At 38.8% G+C, this 13642-nt stretch overlaps 1 protein-coding gene across 3 annotated transcripts in view; it reads left to right on the top strand.

Moving 5' to 3' along the window:
* PHF6 (PHD finger protein 6) overlaps positions 1-13642 on the top strand; it is a 50590-nt gene that overhangs the window by 2177 nt on the left and 34771 nt on the right. Inside the window, exons 1-2 of one of the 3 annotated variants that reach the window (XM_006862805.1) lie at positions 1981-2142; positions 2379-2480. In XM_006862805.1, coding sequence (XP_006862867.1) covers positions 2005-2142; positions 2379-2480 — 240 coding nt within the window. In that variant the 5' untranslated portion in view covers positions 1981-2004. Of the gene's footprint in view, positions 1-1956; positions 2143-2378; positions 2481-13642 lie in introns of those variants that run through there. The other 2 variants (XM_006862803.1, XM_006862804.1) reach the window with 2 other exon arrangements.

The raw sequence follows: 13642 nt of genomic DNA, 5'->3' as shown, positions 1-13642 counted from the left end.
CTTGTTTCTCTTTTAGTTTGGGGGCTCTTGGGCTGGTTCTCAAAATCAGGATGAGGACACTTTACCTGTTTATAAATGGAAAGGCAAAGTTCAACGTGGTCAGAATTTTTTAGATACAATTTTCAGAGTTATTTTCACGAGTCAAAAGTTATTTTCTTCTCTGGGAATCTTATTTATCTTACACCACTTTTGTAGCCTGTGCTGGGATGATGTGGAAATCACACCTTAAGGATGCATGTCCAGATGAGCTTTATAAAGTGCCAGCCTTTCAACTGGCCAGGCTGACCAAGAGAAATGCTGAAGGCATTCACAGTAGTTTTAGAGCATCAACTATTGATTGCATCGTTGTAGAGGCAACTAATTTGGATTTCAAATCGCAAGTTTTTGTGCTATTTATGAGTTTTTATATTTTGCATAGTTGGTTCTGGAGGTTTTGGTAGCTGTGCTCTTGATTAAGCAGCTGAACACACACTTGCCTTAGCAAATGCAAACACACTTCCCCTTTTGTGTCTTTTGTTTCTCTGCTAATGCCCTTTTTTTTTCTTCTTTAATCCTAAAAGTATTTGCTGCCTGTTTTCAATCAGTTTCATGGTTTATAGCCAGTGCAGTGTGAAGTCTCCTGTGCCTTTTGGAAGATGGCATACTGTCAGGGCCTTTGAAGTTTTGAGTTTAAAAGAAACAACAAGGTATACATTGATGAGAGGACTTGCTTCTTTGTGATTTCACTTGACATATTAAGTATACTGATTTGTATATTGAAGAATGCTGACTGGTTTATAAATATTACCTTGCAGGCATTCAGTGGCTGCTGTTATTCTCGGTGAACAAGTGCTTCCTTCTCAGAACTAGCTGCAATGTAGTGTTAGTAAGTCCGTGTTTTCAACACAGTGCTATGAAACTGTTTAAATGCACAGAAAAGGAATTGAATTAATTTATTTTCAAATAAATATTTGAGGTTTTGCTTGCTGTGTTGATTTCAGAGACCTCCACAAATCAGATACCCAATTGGAAGGGTGTTTAGTATTCTGAAGAATCCATGTTGAGATGGATGATCTAAACCTGAAATCTTCCATGTGAGAGCTTTTCTTCCCTTCGTTTGATTCTATATAATACTACCGGTCATTATAATTTCACGCAATTTAAGGATCACTCAGAAAATACTTCCTTTATTTGCACATTGTCCCAAATTTGAGTATGGAAGTTACTGTTTTTAAAAGACCACTATCAGTGTGCAACTGTAATTAATAAGTAGCTTTTTGGAGTATTTAAATCTCATTATCCGATAATTAGTTTATTTTATAAGTCATCAGATCTGGTTGTGAATACACTATTGTTAGAAGCTGATTTCTTTCTTTACTTGAAAGAGAAAATAAATAGCTAAACTTAATTGTATTACATGATGGATTTGAACCTGGAAATGAAATTTTAAACTAAGAAAATCATAATTAGGAAAAATACATTAATTGTACTTGTGTTGGTTTATCAGTGTGTGCATTTTAAGAAATTGTCCAGTTACAGAGTTGTGCATTCTGGATGTTCTAATAGTCTTTTAAGTAGTTTGTGCTCTGCTGTTTGGTATCTGTTTCTTTGTCTTCTTGAAGGGATACTTAATTTATATACAAAGAATAATTTACATTGTATTAGCAGTTAATGATTTAATGTTATACATTGTACATTTTCCACCTAGCCACACAAAGATAGTTTCAGTTATTTGACATTTCCCTGATTTTGGGAGCAGTTTCTTTTCCCAGGTACTTTAAATTTTATTTCATCATCTCCATGTGTTTTTTCTTAGGCATTTTAGGTTTTAATACTGACTTTAAAATAATAAGTAGCCATTTGAAAATGATTATATTCATACTTAGATCAAATATTAAGTAACTTATATGGATTTATATATGTTACCTGGTTTAAAAATGATATTAACCATTTTGTTGCCCTTCTTATTCTCTGTAGCATTTTTTGATACTTAGAAAGCGGAATTCTAAAGGCGATTTTTAAATCATGTCAAGCTCAGTTGAACAGAAAAAGGGGCCTACAAGACAGCGCAAATGTGGCTTTTGTAAGTCCAATAGAGATAAGGAATGTGGACAGTTACTAGTCTCGGAAAACCAGAAGGTGGCAGCACACCATAAATGTATGGTAAGTATATGGGCAGCCACCGTAACACCTGATTCCTCACATAGTGCTAGAAAATCAGTATTCCTTCCTGAATAGTAACAGAGAGATTTGGCATACATTTTTATAAGGAATTGTTAATTGCTAATTCTATGGTATTTTAACTATGAAATGTCCTTTTACATGTAACTGTCTTATTCACTGTTTTACTCTTAATTTTCTTATGTGCGAACCTTAATTTTTTGTAATGTAATTTATAGCTCTTTTCATCTGCTTTGGTATCATCACACTCTGATAATGAGAGTCTTGGTGGATTTTCTATTGAAGATGTCCAAAAGGAAATAAAAAGAGGCACAAAATTGGTAAGTCGGTATTTTTGCCTCTTGATGATAAAAAATGATTAAACTCGTAAGGAAGAAATTGCTAGTTTTAAGAGAGTTTTGCATTATTAAATGGGTATAATGTTTAAATTGCAATCTATTTTCTGAGTCAGCAAAATTCAAACATGGGTCTAACTTATTTACTACTCAACTAAAAAGGAGTGAATCAGTAGTACATACTATTCTATTTCCTTTTTTCCTGGAAGAATGACTTTTTGGAGACTGTGTTTACTTAGAAAACAAGCAGTTTGCTTCATTTGAGTATTAAAGTCTTCATTCAATTACATCTCACGTAATTACGTTCTGATTTGTTTTTATCTTCCATCATAAGGTCACTAATGTCATCACAGATGAAAATGATATTGCCATTTCAGGAAGAAAATGTAACACTTGCTGTACATCAGCTGTATAACACAGCACTTTGGGTATCTGTCAGTGAATTTCAGAGTTTTTCCGAAGCTATGATAGATAGAGTAATGTTCCTGTTGTTGTCTTCACTATCAGAAACATGATTGACAAGATATTAATTCTATTGCTCTATTGGAAAAATAATATCTCAATTGGCATTCATGATACAGTATGGTTTATTAATTAACTGAAAGATTTATTTTCATTTTTCTCACTTTATCTCTTTATTGTAATTTCATCCACAAGTGTGTCGTACTGTAAAGATGGGTTTGATAGAACATATAATGATGTTCTTAGGCACTGAGTAATCTCATATTTCACAGAGAATCTAAGATAATGGTTTGGGGATGAAATGGTTATGGGATGGCAGGAGTTACCATTTTGATGATCAGGGACAATATATTTTATAAAGTAGTCCTCTAGTATTTAAAAAGTGAGTCCTGGTGGCTCCATGGTTAAAGTGCTCAGCTGCTAGCCAGGTCAGCAGTTTGAACTCCTCCAGCCACTCCACAAGTAAAAGATAATGGCAGTCTGCTTCCATAAAGATTGGTTGGTGGTACTTAGGTGCCATGGAGTTAGTTTCAACTCATAGCCTCGGAAACCCTTACACCAACAACCAATCAAAGAAGGCAAACTATAAATCTTTACAGGAGCAAAAAAACTCGTGTTTCTCTCGCAGAGTGGGGCTGCTAGATTCAAACTGCTTACCTTACAGTTACCAGCCCAACTCATAACCCACTATGCTACCATAGCCCTGTGGGGCAGTTCTACTCTGTCCTATAGGATCGCTATGTCCCTGAGATCTACAACAGTGGATTTAGTATCAGAACTATCAAGTCAAAGATAACTCTGAAGATTGGGTTTTAGAGTAAGAAATAGTTCCAAACCATAGCTAGTATCGGTTTTAGTATAAATGGGAATTCAGAGGTCACATTGTTTCTGTTGTAAAATGGTTATCTTCCACACCAACCAAACTGTAGGCAGCAATTGTTAAGTGCTGTCAAGTCGGTTCTGACTCATAGTAACCCTGTATAGGGTTTCTGAGGAGCAGCTGGTGGGTTTGAACTGCCGACCTTACGGTTCAAAGTCCAGTGCTGATCCTACAGTGGTCACATCAGGAGTCTAGATAGCAATAGAAACTGCCATTTTATAAAATATGTGTGGTTTTTATTTGGGAGTTTTCATTTATTCATATTACTATGGCTTACTGATATTTTCTGAACCAGAGCAGTATGTTTTTATTTCCTAGTCCTTAAAAAACAAGTTCAAATAGAAAGAACGAATGCTATTTACTTGCAAGCGGTTGTGCTATAAACCTGACTGCTCTAGTATTTTACCCTCTGCATTATGGATATTCCTGTAAAATGCATCTGTATCCTGACTTGTTAGCACTTTCTGTCACTTGGCAGGCTGCTGTAATCAGCACAGCAGCAGTTTTGATGCCTAACTGTAAAATACTGTTAACAAATGTCTAGTTTTAAAGGCAGCAGTAACATGCATCTAACAGTATTGCTCCATTCACTGGAGAGTTCATTTATTTGTACCTGTTTGTGAAGAAGCTATCAGAACTTTGTACAAGTTTCACTATTATAAATTGTTGCGGTGAATTTTTAATGTCATAGTGTAGGGAGTTCACTTTCTTCCCAAGTGTCGTGTATTATAAATGCTTATGTTTCTTTCATGATCTAAGGAGTAGTTACGAGCGTAAGCTATAGGAATAGACTTGGGTTTGGGTTTGAGTCTCAGCTCCGACACTTAACTAGCTCAATGACTTGGGGCAAGTTACTGACTTCTCTAAGCCATGTTTCTCTCACCTATAAAAGGACATAATGACAGTACTTGTCTCACAGGTTATTTACCAGAATTAAAAGAGGTTATACATAGGATTTAGCATGGAGCCTGACACACAGTTAGGACTTGATCAGTAGTAGCCACCAATGCAATTCTTGTTCTTTTTCTTTGTAAATAATAATACTAAGATCCTGATAATATCATTGAAAAAGGGTCAGGCTAACAAAAAGCATGCTGGGCTGGAAAGTCATGAGACCTGTTTTTTTGTTGGTTTTTCTTTAAATAATAACCTTGCCACTGATACATTATATAGCCTTGGCCAAGTCATTAACATCTTTGCCTCTTCTCCAACTACAATGCAGAGATGATAACTTATTCAACAGTAGTGTTATGGGATCAATCAGTGCTATAAAAGATATAAGGAGCTTAACCTTAGAAAAGGTGATTCAGAAACTGTTTTGAGGCTGTGGGTACCTAGCAGAACAAGCCAAAAAAATCTAACCCTGGGTGTATAATTTTACTTCCTCCCTTTCCCCACAAAATTTTAAAATTAAAATAACTTATATAGGGGGTATGCGGGTAGCATTTATATATGCAACCATGAAAAAATTTATATCCACTTTCAGCCTTTAGTTTTGCTCCTTCCATTATATTATTTTTTACATGAAGTGCTATAAAGTAATCAAAATTCCAGATTCTCATTTTCTTCTTTCCTTTTCTGTGCATAGATTGCTTAAGCAATAAAAGAGCCATAAATCAAATCAGAAGGGGGGAAAAAAGTGAAGAGCTTTATCTAACTGATAATCTCCCTATTAACTAGATAATCAGCCTCCCTAATTGACTGTTTAAGGCATTTTATCCGGTGTGCCTGTTTGCTCTGGCTCCTGTTCATCTGGGTTTCTAGGTGAAAAGTAGGTCATGAATACCCACGAAAAATCATCGACTAGCCTCTGAGTGCTTCCAAGACAGATTTCAATGTGTATCCGTGTTGGCTCCAAAGGGGCTCACTTGCCTTAGAGAAAAGTCTAGTGAGAAGAGGCTGGCACTTGAGGTGACAGTGTATAGGTGACCAGATGCGTCAGTCTTGTGAGGATGGGAGGTCTCAGTGGACCAGGAGGTGTAGACTTAATGACAAAGTAAAAGAGATGTCTTTTCTTTCATCATTAAATCTATTGCAGCAACATGGACCAGGAAGATTCTGCCAGAGTATTAGGCTTTTATTACTTTAAAGCCCAGTTTTTACAGTTTAGACAGATAGATATAGCTTCCAGAGTGGTTTCCAGTTCCTACTGAAGCGATATGGAGATCAAGACGTGCAAGTTCATGGGTAAAATTATGAGTTATCTTCAATTTTTCAATTTAGTTTAAGGTGACATTGGAAGAACACATTTCTGGATACAACTAGACGGTGAGATTATTCAGAGTACCTGTTGTTTAGTTTGAACTGCTGACCTTGCAGTTCAAATTGACCTTGCAGTCCAGTGTATTATCCTGCAGTGCCACACCAACATCAGATAGTTAATGTTCTAATTGGTGTCTGTGTCAGAGAGTATCGAATGCTACTAAGCACTCAAGGTCGGTCTGAACCACAAGGTTGGCGGTTTAAGCTCACCAGGTGCTCCTCAGAAACCCTACACAGGGTCACTATTGGAGTCCTGGTGTGACGCTATAGGACAAGCGCTCGACCGCAAGGTCGGTGGTTCAAACCCACCAGCCACTCCTTGGAAACCCTATACAGGGTCGCTATGAGTCAGAACTGACTGGACTTTAACAACAACGAACAAAGGCACTTAACACTTCAAGAAGAGGGAGCGTTCTGAAGACGATTTCCTTTAGTTTCCTTACACCAGAAAAAATGAGCTACAAGTCATCTAAGATATTTGTTTGCACAATTCTGAAGTATATGAAGGAACTGTGATTCCACCCAAGTAACCTAAAATAGAGCCAGTATTGTATAACTCTCTTCACAGTCTTGAAGTTCATCCTTATATAGAACTCAAATCTCTCTTCATTTAAAGCCATGAATTCTAGATCTGTCTCCTTCCATTAAGGGCAGTGTTTGTTTTGTCCCTTATTAAAATGAATAATCTTTCATGAATTTGATGACTATCTTCACATCACTTTTTAAAATTTCCCTTTTTCAGACTAAATAATTTTACTCACATTAAATTCTCTCAGAATTTTTCCTGCTTTTCCTAGTAGTAGTGTTCTTGGTAAATGCTATCAAGTCGGTTCCAACTCACAGTGGTCCTGTAGAGGGTTTCCACGGAGGTGCTGTTTGGTTTGAACCCCTAACGGTTAGCAGTCCAGTGCTTATCCTAAGTGGTAAAAAACAGCCAATATTTGATGAACATTTAATATTTACTAAATACTGGGCTAAGTGCTTTAAATACATGATCTTATTTGGAGCCCTGGTGTGGCGCTGAACTGCAAAGTTGGTTTGAACCGCAAGGTCGGCAGTTCAAATTCACCAGCTGCTCCTTGGCACTTAACAACAACAACATCTAATCTTTACCATTAATCTATGGGGGGGGGGCGGTAACTGTTCTCACTTTGCAGATGAGAAAACAGGCTAAGAGACATTAAGTAACATGTCTGTTCATACTGCTGTAAGTGGCATAGCTGTGATAGACTCTAGGGTCAGCTGACACCAAAGCCAGAACTTTTGTATAATGTAACCTCATTATTAGCTTATACTAGACTGTACCCCACCAAAAATCACACTAAATGTATCATTATTAGAGCTTAGTAGTTTTTTTAATAGAAATGAAAATAGTACTGAATTTAGGACATAATCTGACACCTCTTAATATGTTCTGTTAAGAGCATTATCTTGTGAGTTCCTAAGAACCAACACCCAGTGTCCATCCTATGGAAGATGTTCCGATTCTCTTTGACTCTCAAGATAGTATCTGTTGCTTTAAAAAGAAAAGAGCCACGTCTACACTTCTTTTCTTTGCTCTGTTATTTACTCAGCACCAGTGGAGTGCTTAGTACCCCAGAGAAAGACAGGATCTACTTTTGAGAGTGTATTGTATATACCTTTCTGTCCTTCTGTTTGGGACATCTCACCCATTTAGGTAGTGATGGCAAGGTGAGTCTGGGAAATAGGTTAGCCATACCAGACGCAGGTCAATGAGACAGGCAGTAATGGATTGAGTGAGTTGAGGGGAGGATCTTTAAATGTTACATAGGAATTGCAATTCTGGTAGGTAGTTATATGGATTAAGAGCAAAGCAAGATTTTTCTGAAGACAAGTGATAGACAGTTGACTGGAAAGTGTAGTATGAGGATGGTAACCCGCTTGTCTGCTTGTCTGCTTTCCACAGATGTCCTGTAGGCAGTTCAGCTTGTCTAAGTCAGTACTCAGCATCTCCCCACCCTGAAACCTTTCTTTTTCTTTCAGAATCCTTGACCTTCAGCTCCGTTATTCCCCATCAGTCACATTGATTCTATTTCTAGGATAATGTTGCCGTCTTTTCTTTTTGAATGCTACTCTGTATACATTCTTTCTCTCCAATTCCTCTGTCTGCTGCTGATGAATCCTTGATCTCTGCTGACTCAGAGAGCTGACTCAGACCTTTAAGGTTTTCGTGTTGAATGCATAATAATAGCCAAAGGCCTCAGCCTGATACTCCAACGGTGTGTCTTAACCTACCTTTTCCATCTTGATCTCATCATTTCTCCCTCCCTCTACTCACTCCAGGTCATCCCACAACTCTAGTCTCCTCTTAGTTTCCCGACATCCTCTCCTCTTCCCACTGCTGTGCATCATCAGCCTGTTCAAAGTTCTCCTTCTGACCCATAAGACCCATAAGATGGTGACCTTGATACTCTTCAGGCCTGGAACTGAACCTACCTCCAAGGAGCGACTTTTAGTCAAACAGTAGGCTTAAAAACTGAATAATAACCCCAGGGAGGAAGACAGTACTCAGAACAATGAGACCAAAACGAAGCTCAGAAGGCAAGAAGGACTCGTGGAAATGGGGAACCCAAGAGGCCGGAGGAAGAGTGCTGTTACAATCGATGGGGTTACAACCAATACACAGGAAACCAAATGTGTATAAATTATTGAATGGAAAACTTACTTGTTCTGTCAACTTTCATCTAAACCACGGTTAAAAAGAAAAGTTCTGCTTTTGAGGTCCAAATCAAACTCCAAAGTTCGCTTCTGCCGTAGAATTTACCACATAGGCATTGTATTTGTTACGCTTTTGCATGCCTTTCTTCCCACTGTTTTACGAAGTCTGAGAGAATAGACTGTATTCTCTTTGCCAGTTAAGTCAGGGATAAAGCATGGAAAGGAGTCCTGGCGTGGCACTGTAAATTAAGCACTCGACTGCCAATTGCAAGGCTGGTGCTTCAAACCCATCCACTGCTCCTTGGAACCCCTATGCAGAGTTGGTTTGAGTCAGAACCAACTCCATGATGCTTAACAAGAAGGCATGGGAAACACGTGGTGTATCTCTTAATGTCTCATTTGTGTTCAGTAAAGTTCTAATGAATAAGTAGCAACTTACTAATTATTTGTTGAATTTGGAGAAGGGCTTCAATTGGATAATAGTGATGATGATGAGCTAGGTGTAAGTTGGCCAGGGAAGTCATGGTATAATGTGAAATTCTTGGTTTTGTTAATCATTGGTTTTGTGTTTGTGGCTGCAATAGCATGAAAAGGGAGGAGAGAAATCTAAAGGGAAAACATAGGTTGGTTATTTCCTTAGGATGGACGAGACAAAGAGGGTTTTCATGTTTCTTTAACCACCACTCCCCCGTGTTGTCTCATTATATTGTGTCATACATATTATAGTGGTCAACACCCCATACAGTATAGTGTCTATGTTGTTGTTATGTGCTGTGGACTCGGTTCCAACTCATAGCGATCCTGTACAGGGTTTCCAAGTCTGTAAATCTTCACAGGAGCAGAAAGCTTCATCTTTATCCTGAGGAACAGCTGGTACTTTTGAACTGCTGACCCTGAGGTTAGCAGCATGATTCGTAACCACTACACTACTAGAGCTCCTTATGGTGTCTATATATGTCCCTATATCGAATACTTAACTGAGCACACTGCTAGGTAGTTTGGATACAAACCTAAATATTATATAGTCTTAGAATCATGGAAACAGTGTCAAAGGAAAGCTGGAAAAGAGGTCCACAATTCAGTCTGAGGCAGCAGAAGACTTCATAGAAAATGATTTTGAAATGGGCTTCTACCAGGAAAGCAAAAGGTCATTAAAGAGACAGAAAAGAAAAAATGACCAAAACAGAAGTCAGAAGGGACTCTGAAAGTTGCTCTTGAATGTAGAGTAGCCAAAGTTGAAGAAATCATCATGTAAAAGAGCTGAACAGAAGATTTCAAAGGGTAGCTTGAGACGATAAAAGTAAAGTATTATAATGAAATGTGTAAAGACCTGGAATTAGAAAACTAAAAGGGGAGGAATACACTCAATATTTCTCAAGTTGAAAGAACTAAAGAAGAAAGTCAAGCCTCAAGTTGTCATACTGAAGGATTCTATGAACAGAACATTGAATGACAGGAAGTACCAAAAGAAGATGTAGGGGACTGTATGGAGTCACTGTAACAAAAAGAATCCATCGATGTTCAGCCATTTCAGGAGGTAGCATGTGATCAAGAACCAACGACAGCGGAAGAGGAAGTCCTAGCTACACTGAAGGCATTGGCAAAACACAAGGCTTCAAGAGTTCATAGAATCCCAATTAAGATATTTCAACAAACAGGATGCAACACTGGAAGTTCTCACTTGTTTCTGCCAAGAAATTTGGAAGGCAGCTACCTTGCCAACCAACTGGAAGACACCCATATTTGTGTCCGTTCCAAAGAAAGTTGCTCTAACAGAATGTGAAAATTATTGAATAATATCATTAATACTACATGCAAGTAACATTTTGCTGAAGATAATTCAAAAATAACTGCATTAGCGCATCAACAGGGAACTAATAAAAATTCAAGCCAAAGTCAGAAGAGGACATGGAACTACGGCTATGGTTGCTGGTATCAGATGGATCTTGGCTGAAAGCTTGAGAATACCAGAAAGATGTTTACTGTGTAACAGCTCTCCCCACTTGACCATTTGATACACTATTTCTTTTTTACTGAGTGTTTCTTTGAAGTTTCTTTGTTTAAAGAAACAACTATTTCTCAAGTACAGATTTCCCCTGCTGTCCGAAAGTAGAGTTCCTTTGAAACCTTTCATAAGCCAAAATGGTGTAAAGTGAAGAAGCATTTACTATTAATTTATATGGAAAACATTTTTGAACATTCCAAGACCTAAAAAATAGCTTGCCAAATCATGCCAAATGACACATAAACCCTAAAGTCCCACTAACACATAGTTTTCACAGGTAAACTGCAGAGATACAGCGGCTTGATGCTTGGGGTGCTCATTGCCTCTTTAAGGGTTCCCGTCAAATGCTGACCTGCTAGTTGTACTTGTCACCTTTTTTCACAACAGCCGAAATCATCTTGAGGTTTCTTTTGGCTTCTGAAAACAGGGATTAATGTAATGTAGGTCTTTGGTAAAAGTCAAGTGGTGTAAAGCAAACTTCCGAAAAGTGGGATATACCTGTATTAATGGGCGGTAGCCTCTTGCTCATATAATACCAACCCTTATATTTCCTAGGAGGTGCTTGTATTAGGACTGTTTCTGTCCAGCTTATATATGAGGGTCCTCTTACAACTATGTTGTTGCTGTTGTTGAGTGCTGTTGAGTCCATTCTGACTCATAGTGACCCTGTACAGGGTTTCCAGGGTTTGAGCTGCCAACCTTGTGGTTTGAAGTCCAGTGCTGATCCTACAGTGCCACATCAGGACTCCCTTACAAGTGTAGATAGATTAAGTAAGAGTGAGTGTTTTACTTGCTTAGTGGTGACAGGAGTCAGTTCTGACTCATGTTGACCCTGTGTGGACTTTCTGAGACTGTCAATCTCTATGGGAGCAGAAAGCCTCATCTTTCTGGGAGATTTGTACTGATGACCTTGGGGTTAGCAGTCCAATTTGTAACCCACTATGCTATCAGAGTTCCTTTTACTTGTTGTTGTTAAGTGTAGTCAAGTTAGTTGCGACCCTGTATAAGGTTTCCAAGGAGCAGTTGGTGAGTTTGAACCACCGACTTTGCAGTTCAGACCAACCTGGCTGAATGCCACAGCAGGACTCCTTTACTAGCTTAGAGAAATGTTAAAAAGAAACTTGTTTACATTAGCATCTTGGTACATCAAAATTGTTTTGGTGCTAAGTAATCCAGAAGTTAGGGTGGTAAGTGCCTTTATGTTAAAATTAAGAAAGAGGGAGTCTAAACTGTGTAGAACAAGTACCAAATAACGATTTCCATCATTGTGAGTTTATTCATAGCTCATAGGAGATGGCCTCATTAAAAGTCCACTCAAAACAGATAGTGGTACACACTGATAGGTTCATCAAAAGTACTAGCAATCAGTGCTGAGGACATTTTTGATACAGATTTCCACACACACACACACACACACACACACACACACACACACACACCCCGAAATCCAGCCATCAAGTCATAGCAACCCCTGTATAGGGTTTCCAAGGAGCAGCTAGTGAGTTTGAACCACTGACCTTGTCTTATTCTTTAGTGCCAGGACTCCAGAGCATGAGATCATTAATGCGTGAGATAGTTAATGTGAATTACCCAGTGACCTTCAAAGGAAAGGTTTATTTGAATCTGTTGAAAGAATCTGGTTTTCCTTCCCCTAATTTTCCTTAACTCATAATTTCAGAGGTAAATAACATAGATTACATTGAAGCAGGTTCACAACACAATCAATTTGACATCATACAATACTTTCAGAACTCAAGATACTCAAAAATGAAACTGCAGAATTTTTTCATCATCTCTTAACCCCTCAAATTGACCTTATCAGGTCCCTAAATATGTGAGGAGTCTCCCAAAGATTATACTTGATTAAATGGAAATCCAAACCCAAACCCACTGACTGCTGTTATGTGGTCCCAACTCATAGTGACCCTACCCTGTAGATCAGAATCGAGCTGCGCCTAGGAGCCCAAGACTGGAAGTCGAATTTATGGAAGTAGACTGCCTCCTCTTTTGCCCTCAAAGCAACTGGTGGGTTCAAATCTCCAACCTTTTGATTAGTAGCCAAGCACTTAGCCACTTCACCACCAGGACTGCTTCAGTGAAAATATGAGAGGGTTTCACAGAGTTCATGGAATGTGAGTGACATGTGGAATCTTAAAAGCACACCAGCAGCCATCTAAGGTGTAACTATTGCTCTCCCTGTGTGGAGGAAGGAAGAGCATTGAAAATTGAAGAGACTTGGAATCAACTGTCCATTGGGACTACCGGGAACACACGAACGTCACTCTCTGCAACTCTGCGACCAGAAAATCTAGATGGTGCTCAACTACCGCTACCAACTATTCCGATAGGGCCATAATATAAGGTCCCGGATAGAGTGGGCTAGCATGTGCAATGAAACTCAAAACCTATTTTAAAAAACGGCCAAGTTTTCTGGTCAGAAAGAGACTGGGGGAACTCAGACTGTGACCTTTGGTACCCCCCTTGAGGTCATGGAATTACTCCCATGGCCCCCTTTTCATCCAAGCAGTAGATAGGTCTACGGGGGGGTGGGGGGGGGAGCGGAGGGGGGGTGGAAACCACACTAGTGAGGCGCGCACACCCTGGAATGTTGAGATCAAAAGGGCAGCATTTACCTGAGGACAACATTCAGAATGTTTGGGAAGGAGGGTGGAATGGAAACACGCATCCCAGAGAGGAAGTGGGATAACTGGTGTGACTTGGAGGGGATGGCAATCATTGAGATGAAGTGAAGCATATGACTTATTGAATGTATAACTGAAGATCTACTCTGCAAACCTTCACTCAATTCACAATAAAAAGGGTTCTTTTTAAAGTTTGTGGGAAAATCCCATTATCTTT

Source organism: Chrysochloris asiatica, unplaced genomic scaffold (assembly GCF_000296735.1).
Source record: "Chrysochloris asiatica unplaced genomic scaffold, ChrAsi1.0 scaffold00051, whole genome shotgun sequence".
In the NCBI taxonomy this organism is placed as follows: Eukaryota; Metazoa; Chordata; class Mammalia; order Afrosoricida; family Chrysochloridae; genus Chrysochloris; species Chrysochloris asiatica.
The sequence above is the reverse complement of the archived record's forward strand: the minus strand, read 5'-3'. Positions and strand labels throughout refer to the sequence as shown.